Source organism: Corvus moneduloides, chromosome 8, assembly GCF_009650955.1.
Source record: "Corvus moneduloides isolate bCorMon1 chromosome 8, bCorMon1.pri, whole genome shotgun sequence".
Lineage (NCBI taxonomy): Eukaryota > Metazoa > Chordata > Aves > Passeriformes > Corvidae > Corvus > Corvus moneduloides.
In genome coordinates this window covers 21,522,177-21,538,935 of record NC_045483.1, presented here as the reverse complement: position 1 = coordinate 21,538,935, position 16,759 = coordinate 21,522,177, and the positions used below count along the sequence as shown (strand labels likewise).

Genomic DNA, 16,759 nt, shown 5'->3' with positions numbered 1-16,759 from the left:
TAAAGATGACAAAAGAATGAAATCCAATTGTTCTGGCCCATTATTACCAAAACAGCAGAGAGTATTTGGGGGTTGAGGGATCTGTGGTATTCCGTTATTTGAAACATTATGCCGAGCAAGGCTATACAAAATAAAACAAAGACAGATCAACCATATGTGTGCCCTTTTACAATGAATTTTAGACAAAAACCCACTTTATATCAAACATTACAAGCTAAGAGCTTTCGAAAAAACAAACAAACTATAAAGTTCAATATAAAAACCAGTGTACTGAGAAATTTTGGGAAAGCTGTTTTCTCATCAGAGGTTTTGGTAATGAAAAAATTTTATGGCAATTACAAAGCCAAATGAGTCATTAATAATAATCCTTAACATCTGGGAAGAACTGGAGAGTTTATTATAATATATTCTCAAACATTTGTGGCAATAAATGTTACATGGAAGATGAACTCAGAATGTTTCACAGGATTTCTAAAAGCTTTTCATTGTTTTTAAACAAGAGATTTTAATTTGGGAACCGCTTTTATGCCTGCTCTAAAACTTCTTACCCATTTGTCGTATCAGGCAAATATTAACTCCCCCTAATTTGCACAAGGCTTATTTTTGAACCATCATCCATTCCAGGGCAGTCATCATTTCTGGGTATTGCTAGGCAAACTTATCAGTGAAGGCAAACAGAACTCCAAGCAAATATTACTCATGTAGAATTTACAGCTAACATACTTAATGCATTTCATCAAAATTCCATATTTAGCTACAGATTTTCAACTTGAAAGGACTATAAACACATTCTAGATTTGGTCCATAATCCGCACAGGATTGTTGTGTAAGATTTTGCCTAATTCATAATGCAGTTTTTTAGTTTATTGAGGTCATAGTAAGTATTTAATCTTTTTTAAACTAAAATAATCAATGCACATAAGCAAAACATAAGAGTACACACAAAGTAACTGATATTTCTTTTCATTTAGCTGTGGGCTACTGCTGCCCTTCTGGTACAAATGAGTCACTCTGCAACACTAGGTTTTTTGCCAGTGGCCTTATCAACAAACCAAGGTTCTTATTATCTTCATCCCCCTTTTCTTCCTGTATTAAAACCAGAAATTGATTTCCACTAGACATTTTGAATTGGCAAAACCAAAACCACACAATAATATTAAGTATTTTTGATTTTGTTTTTCTGGTTTTAAGAGTCTTCCAGCTACCAGTGGAAGCAGCTTCCAGGAATTCCACGTAAAGCTATGTATTTTCTATTAATTTTAAACCCAGCTATTGTTAAATTGAAAACTTATCTGAATTGTAACAAGAGGACAAGACAGTGTTGTAAAACTGATGCAATATTAAGTAGTGTCTATCTACAATAAAATGTTGGCAACTACTTTTAGCATTATAATATATACAGTACTAATAGGATTGAAAAGACAACATGATGACTGAGCTTAGATTTCTGGAAAAGAAACCCTCTTACTATAACAATACTGCCTAATTATTGTTAGGAGAAGGAGAAAATTACTTTCCAAATTCCAACTGATTCATCAGTTGCATATGCACAAATACGTTTATATTATGAGTAAAAAAGAGCAAGCAAGGGCAAAGTCTAAGGTTTGCTCCATTCTAATAAAATTGGGCTGAAATGAGGAGAATGGGAAGAAATGTGGGAATACTCTTCCTTCCTGGCAAATGTCACTCAGCACCAAAATATTGTGGATTCTGTCCAAAGGTCTGAACTATTTCTCTATATGAGTAAACAAGGAAGCAAGGATGACTCTACAGCAGCTCAAACATATATTGACTGTGACTCAATTACAGCTTTTTAGGTATTATGGCCATTTATAGCCTACAGCTAAGAAAACTGAGAAAGCTAAGAAATTCACATCTTCTACATGTAAAAGTCTAAATTCATCCTGGAACTTTCTACTTACTTAGATATTATTTCATTATACCATCAGAATTAAAACACTTGCCTTCAGGGCAGATGTTCATTGTTGAGTCACTTTCTAACTGGTAACACAAGTTTAAAACAATTATAGCTTGACAAAATCTATTTTCAAATCTAAAACCAATAGCTCGAACAGTGTGGAAAACACAGTAAATGCCCTACAATGGTTCACCAGTGTGTAAGCTGTATTCTACTATATTAACATTATCACAGTATTTCTGAAAATAAAACATTAAAGCACATATATTCTTTTTATGCAAAAGAGAAAGACACTACATTATAACATGCCCAGGAGAATTTTTTTCCAACATCTAAAGATTTATACTTTTTAACTTTAATGCTTTTGTCTTACTTTTCATTATCATTCCCATTCCAGTTCTCACGCTAGGTCAAAAATCAAGAATGAGAGGTGCAAGCCATGAATCTTTTGAACCTAAAAGCTGCAATAGTAAATTATTAGTTCCGAGTCCTTCCTAGTCCAGTATCGCATCCCAAGAGCAGCACAAGTGGATGTCTAGACAAGACTAAAACAAGAGAAGCACATACAATACTCTTCCAGCTGCCAACTATTTTCAGTGTAGAGGATTTCCTACACAGATCTGCAGTTGCAGAAGGACTAGAGTACTCTTCTGATACTCTTTCCTAGTAGGTCAGTGGTGACATGACTGCTAGTGATATGAAAACCAGCAGAAACAATCAGATTATCTACCCTATAGTAAAAAAGTCTCCACAGTGCTATCAATCTCAGTTAATTTCTAGATATAATTCTAAAGTGGTTTTGCTGCTGTACCCCTCTCCTCCCAACTATGCTGTCACTTTATCAACAGAGCAGTCAGTAATCCCATACTTTTAAAACAAAACTGAAATTAACTTTTCTTAGAGATGAGATCAATTCAACCTAGAGCTGTAAAAAACCCCAACAAGATAACTGTTATGCCTATAATTCTACATTCTATAAAATAGGACATTTGGTTGGAGAGCATGACTGAAGTTTAATATTAAATTGATACGGTAGAGTGATTGAATAAAGCAGAGAATGTGCCTCCAATTACAGGGGGTTTTAATACCCTTTTCTGATACCTATCTACTAAATCATAATATTGGATGTTTTCTGTTGTTACTTTTACCACTGTACAACATCTGCAATTGGGCAGATTACTATAATGACAGTTTTGCTCAAAAAGAAGAAAGATGACACATGCTTTCAATTTTACTGACATAATTTTGTCATCATACTGATAAAACTAAGAACTTATTAAATTCATATTTTGAAGGTCTGTGGACTTTGTAATAGAAAGAAATTCAATGTTTTCAAGATAATTAGAATCTGATGATTTTATTTAATGCATTTACCACTCTAATGTTCAAACATTTGACTCTGCTCGTCTAAAAAATTTTAACATTTTCTGCTCCCCTTCCATGAACTACATTTCCTACTTCTGCTGTTACTGTGAAATGCATTGAAGGCAGGTCACATGATTTCCCTCATGTCAACAAATGATGGCTCAATTAGATAAGAATCTACACTCCTCAGCAGAAACTCTCTTCAGCCCATTCTCAGCAGTATAAAGAAGCACTTAGAGACAGCACTGGTTCTGGGGAATGAATACTTGCTATGCTTTATATACATGCTCACTGAAAATTTCTCTCTTTCTTCAGAGAAAATTGGATCCCTCATATCGTTGAAAATTTTCCATCAGTTAAGTTTGTAATTTTTTTGTACATTCAGTTGCAGTTCATGGTTAAAATCATTAAAATCATGAGGAATTTAAAATTTTAGCATATTGCTTGACTTAAATTGGCATTTTTCCTCTCGGAAATAAGCTATCCTAATAACTAAACAAATAAAAAGTATTTAGTTTTGACTACAGTCCTCAAAGGAGAGGGGAAATTCACATTTAAGGAAGAATTTCATTCTTACCTTACTTGGCTGTGATCAATGACAATATACACAGCTATAAATGCCAGTATTGTCCTGGGTGCCCTCAGTGGATGACAGGGTTGTCTCTGCTTCATTCCAATTACTCACACAATCTTCCATACCCACTACCTGCTACGGTTTTGCTAATTTCTTTATTTTAACCCTACTGTGGAGAGAAATGTATGAAAAATACTGGGGTCTCTCACTTCAGGTTATGCAGAGAGCAAGACAGAGTATTCACTGTCGCCCTCTTTCTCCCATTTCTTACATTTGCCTCATTCTTTTAGATTTTATGACTCTTTATAATGCTTAGCCTTTACTTTTCACAAAACACCTCAATGTTGTTCAGCACCAATTATGCTCCATATGGTCTTAAAAAGACATGTTCAGAGGCATATGCTGAGGCATATTTCATGATAAATACTGTTAACTGCTGTTTCCCACCATTTTCAAATTTGCAGCAAAGTATTGTTATATTGCATCTGGCAATAGCATAGTTGGCAAAAACTATTAGGAGCAGTGGCATTCTGCAAAACAACTTCAGTAACTTTAGCATTAAAAGTGGTAAAAAGACAGATCTTGTCATCTATATATCTACAAGGGCAAGAATTGTTAGCCATGTACTACCCATGGGACATCTTGTGACTTATGAAGAGCTCTGCAATATTTATGGACCATGAGGTCTGAGTATTTATGGTGAATACTATGGCCAGGTGTTTATTATTTTGTTCAACCAGCTACATTATTTAGAAACATAAAAAACCCACATTATTCTTAAACAACACAGTTTTGCCAATAGAAACATTGGTGCAAGTATGACTGGGAAGGTGAGACCACTTCCGCTGGTGCAGCAGCTGTTACAAATTGCCTCCACATTAGGGTGCTTATGCCAGAAAGAAGTGTAAATCCCCAGGATGGTTTTCCACAGCAGCTGCATCAGCAAAATCCTTCTATTATGGACAAAATCTAAGGCCCCTTATCTTTTGTTTAAGTCAAACCTTTGCAAAAGATTAGTACCGGTGTTTTTATCTTGTTCATATTGCTAAAATGATGTTTTATCAGTCAAGCACTACCTGCTACCATGATGGTCTGTGTATTCCTTAGAAAGAAAGTCTTACCATCCACTTCTCCAAATTAAAAAAAATTCTTCAAAACCAGCACTTATTACTTATTCAGAGAATGTAGTATTTCCTTGAGCATTCTACCCTTAATTAAAGGAAAAAGAAAAGAAAAAAGGAGAATCTTCTTTCATTTGACCAAACCAGACAGTCTGAAGCACATTTACGAAGGTGACCCAATGCACTGCTGACTGAACAGTAGCCTGATGACTAGAAGGATTAAAGCCACACCACAAAAACTTCTCAGTAGCTTCTTTCAAATGAACTTCCAGAGCCTGCTTTTGGAATCAGTCAACTCCTGTTTCAAATAAACCTGATAACAAACCAAGCTGGCAGCACTCACCCCTTCTGCCTCCTAAAGGGCTAAAGAATTTATCACAAAGTTATAAAAAGCCCAGTCTGCAAGGCATACTATTTATGTGTTTAATATGTTATCACTGAAAAATCTGTGCAGAAGCATTTTTGCAAAATAGTTTTTTTTTACTCTAGGTACACAATTACTAAGCACAATGTAGCACAAAAATTTTCTTGACACAGACTTTTAGGACATTGATTAGCTATGCTACAAAAACATTTTTGCTCTCCAAAATGGTAATTGTTTCTTGCAGAATCAAAAAGTAGCCTGCGGCTTCCTATCCTTGCAAGCCCTGTTATTTCAAAGCATCTGCAGTTTACAGTGAAGATCAATACCCCTCAGTACAGTGTAAGTTTTAGGATAAGATGCAGCATATATGAATCCCCTTGCATTATATGCACCCATATTTAAACATTCTGTAATTTTTCCAAGTTACTGGCTTTGAAATATCTTGCCCAAATGTTATAATTTCAATGCTCATTTCAAAGCAAATCATTCATCATAACCTTTTGCAAAAAAAGAAAAAAAAGTTTTGTATTTAAATGACTGCACTGTCCTTATTATACAAGTAAACGATGAAACTAATTTTCACGTCAGATCAAGTACTGGGCTATCATAAATAGCTTAGCTCTAAAGGTATGCAAATGCACAGCTTTTGCTGTTAAAAAATAAACCTTCTTCATGTAAAACAGAGCACAATGGCTGCAGAATTTGTATGTTTTTTAATGTAAAAGTTGATGACAGACACAAAGAATACATATTTCAGAGTTATGCAGACTATGACATTTCCTCATGTTAATGAGATCAAGTCCTTTAGAAGAAAGGAGGAACCTCACATTTCAAGCAACTGTACACAGAGTGGTGACTATAAATTTATGATAAATTTTGTTAGGCAGCAACCAAAACAAACAAGTTTAAGTCAAACTAGAAAAATACACAAATTTCGAGTTTTGGTCTTTAGAACAGTCTTAAATTAATGACTCATTTAAAATGTTATCAGAGAACAACTGAAACAAAAATTAATACAAGATAGAACCATTATTGTTTCAGAGTTTCCAATGCCTTGATTTGCTGGTGCTTTAGTTTTGAGATTTTCCTATAAGAAAGTTGACATGGTAACAGAAAAATCCTTATGCTCTCATAAGGAGAGCCTCAAATAAAGCCTGACATGCAAGAGAAGCTACAGTAAAAATTTCCCTTCCAATTGACTCACCTCACCACTTAAGAGTATGAAGTCTTCCCTTTTTAATTTACATTTAAATAAGTGTGTTAAGTCTACCCAGACTTTACATATGATTTGAGACTCAGTGTCCCTAAAGGCAGAGGCACCTGGGAGCAGAGGTCTCTGCAGTGAGCTGTGGGTGGCACAGCAGGTCCCTGTCCCCGATGAACACCAATTCTGAGCACTCCCCAGCCTGCTACAAAGCCCAATTCAGTCTTTGCAGACAAGTAGCTTGCAACCATAGACCGACTGACTATTTCAACAGATTTACATATTCTATTAATGAAATAAAAGCATGCCCTTTCCCTTCTTTTCCCCACCTTCCCCTTTAAAAAGCAATATACTTTTAAAAGGGTAATGCAATCACAACCATTATGTCAATGAAAATTACACGCTGGGTTTATCTCTGTAGGTATCTGTCAAATACAAAGCGTGCACAACATCTTTGGAGTAATAATGATGTTTTATCATTTTAATTACAAACACTTTGAAAAAAATCCCTAAAGTGTACCAATTGGGGTGGTCTGAATTAACAGTAGCTTGACAGCCCAAGGGTAGCAAAAATAGATTGAGCTACCAAATTTCATAGTAGTTATAGCAGCTGTCTTCTTGCCTCAGGGAACCTGGGTATTTAACAAAGCAGACAGCTTGGCATTGGCATCTGATAAGTAATGTGGGTTTTGTTGGACAGAATACACGCGGTTCTATTGTTTCACTGTTTGGTTCGGAATTCGAGAGCTATGGCATCATTTAGTTTTTATAGTCAGCTTCTGTGTATTCACTTACAGGTATTGTAAAAGGTTATTTTCTCATTATCACTTGCTCCAAGTAGGGAATATTGTCTTGAAACGAGCAATGAAACATGACAGGATTTAAATGTCAGGGTCAGTTGCCTTCCCATTTCTGTGCCAAAATTTTGTTGAACCAACTGCGTAAGTTTTTCTAATTGGGCAGAAAAGTGAATCAAGTGAAATCCTGTTTTCCCCTTATCATAGAATTATTTGGAATTTAATATAATTGTAAAACATAATTTATTCCACTTTATAAAGGAAAATTTCTCTTCACAAAAGAAGTCTCAGAGGTAAAATCCAACTATTGGGGCTTCTAGGAGAGGGGGATTGATTTTTATTGTTCTAATCCCACAGTAGCCTGACAGTTTGGATAACCACTGGGCTAAGAGAATCTCCAGTTCAAACCTGATCTGCTTAACAGTAAAAAATCTTAGTTAACATGCTTTATCTAAAAAGGTTTGATCTCGGGACATAACCTTAGCACATACAACAATATTACTTCAAGGTTTGCGTTTGAACTTCATACAACCAAAAAGACCCCCCACGTGGCTCCTCTCTCTTTCATTCTTTAAGTATACATCACAAATTATTGGGGCTTGTTGGCAGAGTTCAAATCACTGAACTCATTGCAAATAGTCTACTTCAGCTAGAAGTACATTCTTTTACTCTATCAAATCCATCTGAGGTAATAAGACTTGATGTTTTATTCAACAGAGCTGAGGAAAATTGTTGCACAATAGGTTAATTCAAAATGGCAGCATAGAAAATGCATCTGTCAGTGGGGATCAAATTACAGGGCAAGCTCCTCTCAATGCTTAGAAAAACAAGTCTGCAGCTCTACAGATTATGTGCATGTGTGTGTTTAAAGGGGTGGGAAAGGAGCTAAATATCTGAGCTAACCTCCAATTAAAGTCAATCATAAAAACAGCCAATTTAATGAGTACGGATTTCTTTGGGTAATTATAACACCAACCACTTTTTTTTCTCCCTCTCTTTTAAATCTGTAATTCTGCCTTCTTGTTATTGCTTGCTTTGTCATTAATCGCCTCAGGAACTTGATTTCCTAGCAACAGACTCTGCCACCAAACATTTGGCTCCTTTTCAACATTTTCTTTGTGAAAAATGGCACTGCTATTGCCGCCTGGCTGTTGCAGCTAGACTGCCTGTGTAAGTGTTCTAATAATGCATTCTTCTAAAAAAAACCACACAAAAATCACATGATAAAAGGAGCGATGACTGAACTTCACTAATTACTGTGCTGAAGAAACATATCTGCAATTTAAAGGCTACTGGGGTAGGAGGAGAAGGACTGAAAAGGAAATATGTATGTTCTTCGTATTAAAAAATACAACTAATAACATAGGGGTGAACATTTAGAACTAAATATTTTTATAATGTTAGACAGATTCTCGTTAATTTTATTCTACAGAAACAGGAGGTACAACCTTTGTTAAAAGCTGATGACATACCTTACTGCATAAAGTACAAAGCATTCATCTTCGAAGAATGGCCTCTTGAAGACCAAACTTCAAAACAAAAAACTAAGAAAAAAGTTTCTAGTTCACTTTTCCACATAAGTTACTTGAGAAAACACTAACAAAATAGTTTATGCGTGAGAAGCTATACCTGAAATGGCAGCATAATGCACTCCACTTCCTAAATATATCACAGGATGACATAACATGTGGCTGGTGCTAGTTTAGACAAAACTTTTTATGCATTTTAATCAAAGAAATAAAGCTGTGGGTTTCTGTGTTTATGAGAGAGAAAGGTTTTTTCCCTGTATTTGTTTTGGAAGCCAGTAAATGGCAGATTTACTTCCTGGTTAGACAGAGAGTCTATCATTACCTCTCCACAACAAATACATCCCACTTCAGCTATAACTCCCAGAAAACACAATGGCTCAAGATAGTAGGTTTCAGGAAGGAGATGTTATCCCAGGCAATGGAAAAAGGCCACAATTAACTGTTGCTAGCTGTACCACCTTCTCTATGGCTAAGATATTCAGTATGGTGCTTTCCTGGCCATAAAACCTATTCATCTTTGTGAGAAATAGTTTTGCATGTCAAATGGCATAACATAGTGGTGCCAGAGCACTGTGGCAAAAGTTATCAATGGGAAAAAAACTACTGTGAAATTATTCAAACAAATGTCCTTTCTAGGGGATATTTTGCTTCCTGCCAGTATCTTGTTTCCTGTGATGCACACACAGACCTAGCACATCTCAAAGTAAAAAGCCTATCACAACCCATTGTAAGTTATCATACTTATCATAGCAGCAAATTACAATAAAAATGCACTCACTGAATACGCCTCTGAAAGGAAGAGACAGCACAAAAGAAATTTCATTTATACTCACATTGTTATAATAATCAGCATTTTTTCTCAAGTAGAATAGCCAAACCCCATGTAAAATACTGTAGAATGTTATTTAAGCTTTGCTACACATTGCTGACATCAAGCTTATGTTTTGACAGACTCATGTTGAAACCAGATAATTCCTCCATCAAGCCCACTACACTACCACAGTATGTCTCTGCTTAGACACACATTTAGGCATTAGAAGAAAATAAATATAAAAATACCACGGTGTATGTTGAAACAGACCAGGGTGGTTGGGAGTTTTAAAAATTTCTCCAGCAGATAAGTGTGTTGCACTGGGTTCATTATGACTTGCTGCAATAAATGACATTCCCTCCTGGAAACTCAGCCTAAGCCCAGAACCCCTGGTCTTGATCAGAACTGTCACTATCATCAAAATAAACTACACTTGACATTAACTTTGAAAACACAAAAGATGGTGAAAGTGAATGTAATTCAACTGTGGGCTAACAAATCTAAGCAGCATTAGAAAATTTTATACTCAATGTGGTGCAACTGAAGGGCATCATCACTGAGAAACTTCAAATATTTGCTATGCAGAAGTAGGAGAAGAAAATAGTGATTATGAAATAACAACCAAATAACAAAGAAGATCTGTTTGGATTTTGGCAGCTACTTAACTGATCCATTCTAAGCTAAGACTCAAGTTACTACACATTGGGAACATGACTGCAGTCAATACTGCCATTTCATATGCTTAGTAAAGGAAAGCGCCTGGGGAAAAATAAGAAACCAAACAAAAAAACCCAACTGAAGTACAGAAGGAACTTTCAAGAAGAAATACATTACTTCAGCACTGAGAAAATATGATCAAATGCCAGTGTTCCATCCTCCTCATCCACCAACTGCAAACACTAAACAAATGCAGGTGTTGGACTGAAGGACAAATTGAGTAAAACTAAGTAACTGGAAGAAATAAGGATGGATAACTGGAACAAGAGAAATCACATATCTGGGAAGCACACCACACTCGTAACAATCATGTTCACATACCGGGACAAAGTTAAAATTCAGCTCTCTCTATGAACAAGCTGTATATATCAACTGATACATTTAAGATTTCACAAGGTTAGGGGCAGCTTTTAATGAAGGAAAACATTTTCTTCTTTTCCATTTTCTTCCCATTATGAAAGAACAAATGCAAAATTTCTTACTTATATACAGTAACACAGAAGTTTACTTGGCAACTAAAATTCTCTTCAGTTTTTTTCTGCTCTTCTAAGTAACCCTTATCAGCAGATTTTTTCAGATTTTTAACTGAAACCATTGACAATAAAAATATCTTTGCATTTCAGGCCTTTGTAAAATATGAAAACTAATAGATCTATACTGCAAGTTGCAGTAATAATGTCAAAATGTTTGTGTGCAATGTTAAAGAAACTGAACACCAGCAACTCCCATAGATGCCTCTGAAAATAAGACAAGGTGCACAAATATGGAGTTTTATCACTCAAGTTTGTAAGATGCAACTCTGACACTTATGATTTCTAAAATGCAAGTCCTGACAGCAAGCACAAACTCACAGGAAGAGCAAAAAAAATCAAAGAAAAAAAATTAATTTTCCTGTTCCTCCCCCGAATTTACGATTACTTTCACATTGTGTCCCATTCACAATTCCAGAGACTGAATGACAGTGTTCAGTGCTATCATTACTCCCAACTATTTTGAAATAAGGGAAATGTCTGAGGAAAATACATTTTCTAGCCTCAGTAGGAACCAAATAAAATCCCTCACAGTGAATTCTAATCAGACACCAGCAGCACAGCTAGCTGATCCACAGCGAAATGAATATGACAGACTGGAAGATATGATGTCAATGGTATAAATTACTGCAAGTATAGTAATTATATCTGGAGAAGGGAAAGAAATTGCATAGACTTTGACAGTACATGTAACCTATCTTAAATGATACAAAATAGAGTAATTTTAAAGGATTAAAATACACCTTTAAAGTTTACCATCTTTGAGAAAGCTGGGGCAGCCTCTGTGTTTTGCTTCTATTTGTGATTTACTGGGTCCTATTCTCCGCTAGTCTTTCTCTAATTTGTCTGCTGGATCTGATTACCAGATGGCTAAAATAAATGTATTGTGTTCATTCATGGTAACAGAAGTTGTCTTTAAGGGTTCTGTCACGGCTTCACTATCTTTTCCTTTGTACCTACTCCTCCCTCTGTGAATTGATTAGATTTCAGAGCTAAGTTTCATGTGAGGGTCGTTCTGCTGAATGCTGCATTGAAAAGCATATTATCTATTCTAGGAAGCACATACAGATGACCACAGGATATCAGAGACCTGTCCTAAAGCAACAACTGCCCTGTTGTGCCAAGAAAATAGATTGTTTGATAATTTCAGGACATGGATTTCCAGAATAAGTATCTGTCACTGACATACACTCTAATGCAATCCAAGAAATAGGTGACAGTTGGATAGAAAGAAGGAAATGAAAAGCAACATATGCACAGTGCAAAGTCAAGGAAGGTAACAAGACTAAAGTGAAGACAGACAAGAGTAGACAAATTAATGGCTCAGAGAGCTACCCTCTACCTCAGAAGTGGTAATTGCTCACTACATGGTTTCATTTAATCTGGTAAATCACTACAAACCCACAAGTAAAGAAGCTAAATGAAAGAAAAGGGCATGAGCACTCTGTAGCACAAGGAACCATGGACGGTTCAACACTGTCTCCTCTCCTTTAGTAAAGTTACACATGCCATCTGTAATCTGAAGTGATAATATTGTCCCAGAAATCTGAGTCAAGCCCATCCTTGAGTGCTTTTGCTATACATGTGAACAAGGTTTTTCACTCAACACATCTCCTGCAATCATATACTTCCCTAATCTGAATCTCATATTGTAAATATCTAATATAATTTATTAGCACTTCAGTGTTAATTATTTATCCATTATCACATGCACATCTTGGGGTTTATTTTCAGTTTAGTACAATAATTCTCTGTCTCCTTGGTAAAGTTTGGATGTTGTAGAACTGGCACCTGAGAAAAACAGCTTTTAATATATACAAAAATTCACTGTAGTGAATCACTTAGTCAAAATTTAAGTGATCAAACTGACTGAACAAAGAGGAGTGACTTCAGAACTAAAAGAAGATGAAGCTCAATCTTAAAAAATACAAACCTGTTTAGCACCTCACGTAATATTTCCCAGTTTTCCTGAAGCATCTCTACTAAGTTTAATTTTACTAAATTGTACATTGGAAGCTTCATTACAAATTATATATAGGTATGGGAAAATAAAAAAAAAAAAAAAACAACTCCAAACTTAGTGCAGTAAAACTTTTGCGAATCTTTGTCATTCTTCTTTATTTAAACTATACTTGGAGCCTTTCAAAATTTTTCAGCCAACAGCATTAATTCCCAAGCACGGCATTTGGAAAATAAAGAGCTCAGAACACTTGCAAAAACAGAAATTAAAAATTAATAGAAAATACACCTACATATATTTTAACCACAGCACAAACATATGGTCATAACAGCAGGATGCATTTTCTTTGTACACTGAGAAGGTTATAATTAATTTTTGACCGTTCTAAAGGGGCAGTCGTGGCCATACGCAAGAATCAATAACAACCATGTAAAGCCTACAGCAGTGCACACTAACAGGCTGTAGGAGACATTAACACTAGCTAAAAGAAATAACTGTATTTTCAATGAACTTGTTCTTCCTGGATAATCAATTTTTTACACTTCTTGCCAGCTGTTCCCACATAGCTCAGGTAGAAGAATGGAAACAGCTGTCATACAGAATCCACATATTACATGCATGTTATGAGGTTTTAATCTGTCATAAATGCTCTATGTTTGTTATTTTGATCAGTCGTATCAACTTGAGAGCAAGATAAAAACAAATTCACCACTGTAATCTACACAAATACAGCAATCTGGCTAGATTCATTCTGGATGGTAATAAAAGAATACTAACTGTGAATCTACTAATGCCCCATCCTCAAACCCCACCTTGATTCCAGAAGTAAGATTTCATCATTAAAATCAGTTTGTCCCACCACCCACATTTAAGAGATTTGTCACAATCATTGTTTCTGAAATACTGAGTTATAAGGTGGCACAGTAATTACTATGGAATAAATAGCAATTAAGATTGTTCACACAAATAAGCTCAAACTGTTTGCAGTGAATAATTATGCTAATAGTGTTTTTCTACATAATTTGTGCATCCTTCACAACAATTTACTAGAAAATGTGAAATGTAAATTTGATGCATTACTACAAAAGCTCTGAAAATATGTTTAGCTCTTAAGACTTTTCCCACCAATTCAAGAGAATACACAACTAAAAACATACCTCTACATTTGTACATCTAAATTTGAAGAAATCAAACTATGCTGGAATTGAAGCAGTCACTTTCCTGCCCCATCTTGCTATGAAATCATTCTAAATTACATACGACAGACACACTCATTGCCTAAATGTCAGGATACTCTAACACAAACTTTAGCAGTTTGAAAGAGGCTGAACTTACTGCTATATAATAAACCTTGGCCTTTTCCACCAACTTCCAGTTCTTCTCCAAATCAAGATGCTTTTCCTTCTTATAGCAATTAGCAGCAGCAAGGTTAGCTACAAGAGACCTGAAAGTGATTAAAAAACAAGTATTAGACCCTCTGTGAATAACACTACTGCAAACTTCTCACCATGAACATCATTTCTCAAAGATCCTAAAGAACACAAAAGCAATTGACAAAGAGCACCATAAGCCACATATACTTTATTTGACCATTTAATAAAAAGTAAGTAATATATTTAAATAATAGATTAAATATAATTTAAATCTTATATTAAATAATGTATTTTAAATCCAGCTACATAGTTTAGCTAACCTATCACTATTATATTGCTCAGGTGCCTTCGTTTGCTTTGAATCAACCTTTGTTTCGTTCAGTGATCAACCCCCTCCATATGGTTTAGCATCTGCAGATTTTCACTAAAACTCCACTAGTACCTCTCACCTAAAGAAAAGTTGTTTCTCCAGTTTATCTTCTGAAAACTATCTTCCCTCACAAGAAACAAAAGGTTGATGGATACGTAAGTCTTGCTTTTACAATTTTCCAATGAACAGCTATATTATTTTAAAAGGGGCTTGTTTTCGGATTCTTTTTCCCCATTAAGTTCATATTTTCCTTTAGCAAATAAAAAAGGGTCAGGTTGCTGCTTTTAGACTATGAACTGTTAAAAAACCCTTTGGCTTAGCTGTGGATTACTGGAAAACTACCAAAAACTCATTTGTACTTCCTTCTTTCCTAACAAGTTATAACACAAGCTGTGGGACACAACTTCCATTACCGAGAACAAAAATACTTGTATCATATTGCCTCTGTTACACGAAAGATACATTCTATTTTAAATCATCTTCACCCACTCGATTCAGCCTTATGAAACACACAAAACTTACAGACATACTCCTAAAAAGAGGTCATGAGAAGACAGTTATGCTCTACCTCTCCACTCTGGCTACCATGACCAAATTCTTCTATGCAATTGTATTCTGAGAATGTTTAATAAGATGCAATATTTAGAGAAGGGGAATTGGGAAATGGATTATTTCCATGCTAGCATACAGAGCTTTAAATATAATTTTCAAGATTTAATAGTCAATGGATGCCCTTTTAACATTAACACATCACTGTTTTGTGATATTTAAGTGCATTAACCAGATAATTAATGTGTAATTACAGATACAACATTTGGCTATTGAAAACTATGGCCTTCCCAAGGTGCATGCAATTGATGTTGTATGCATCACTCTCCTCCGTGTAAATGCTACTACAATCCAGAGCCAGCGCGGGGGGGAGCAAATAGCTCATCTGCTTTCACCAAGTTATGCTTCTGCCTCCAGGCACATTACCATGTTCAGGTGTTAAGAGGCAAGTAAATGAGACATTCTTTACTCAATAAAAAACAAACAAAAGACCAAACGAAAACTTCTATGAACAAAGCAACCACGTCTCCATGTAAGCTTCCTGAAGCACTCGAAGCACTCATCACTGACAATGCTTCTCAGTTCAACAGATCATGTAAATAAAAATGAATCTAACTTTATCTGAATATATCAAAAATACAGTTCTGTGTCATTTAATCCCATGAGCAGACCTGGGGCTTATCTGTTTAATTCTAAAACCTAAAGGCAATGAAAACTAATGTGAATTTTGAAAAGAAAAAAAGGAAAAACTATGAGAAAAATTTATGAACAAATACACCAAGCCTCTGTAACATTACAAGTAACAGGGCAACGAGTTTCATTCTTCATGAGTATTATCATTTCAATGACAAGAAATCCACTGGAGAAACAAGTAAATCCAAGAAAGATGTGCTTAACTGTGGTAATTTTCTGTAAATCAAACTTAAAAAGCAAATTAAATCTTTCAGTTTTGGCAAACCTTAAATATCCATCAAGGACATAGTTAGAAAAAAAAATCTTGTCTGTCTACGTATGTTGCTAAGTGAAAAGCAATTATGTTCCAGAAAACTGAGCAAAGACTTTCTATATGTTCCCTTTCACTTACCACATGCCCCTGAAACTGTAAACCCAGCTCTGCATAGCTACATCCAACTGTAGAGATGCTCTGCACATATGAGTAATAAAAGATGGCTACACTGATGACAAAGCTTTTCCAAATTAAAACTGTAAGTCTGAGAGCACTAAGTTCAACATGTGGGGCACAGACAAGGTAGATTTTTTTTCAATGAAATACAGTAACTGGAGACAGCCAGAGTGCTTCAATTGAAACAGCTTAATGGAGATACTGTGCATGTGGTTATTTCTAAGCAGAGCGCAGAAATCAAAGTCATAGACTATGACAGAGCGTAGGTATTACTTTAATCATGTGCTAGGATTTTCTTGAAAAGCTCTGAGAAAACAAAGCATATTAGTAATGCTAAACTAGAGAATTCAGGGTGGTAATCACACATCAGCTCAGAACCCTTTCCTGCAAAAGCTAGACAGAGTTAGCAGAAGCAAGAAACATTCATATCAGGGCATCTGGAACATAAATATAC

General features: G+C 35.4%; 1 protein-coding gene across 2 annotated transcripts in view; it reads right to left on the bottom strand.

The window, feature by feature from the left end:
• The window catches only part of ADK (adenosine kinase), a 272,381-nt gene that overhangs the window by 130,386 nt on the left and 125,236 nt on the right, over nt 1-16,759 (bottom strand). For both annotated transcript variants that reach the window (XM_032115798.1, XM_032115799.1), the window contains exon 6: nt 14,226-14,334. In XM_032115798.1, coding sequence (XP_031971689.1) covers nt 14,226-14,334 — 109 coding nt within the window. The remainder of the gene's footprint in view (nt 1-14,225; nt 14,335-16,759) is intronic.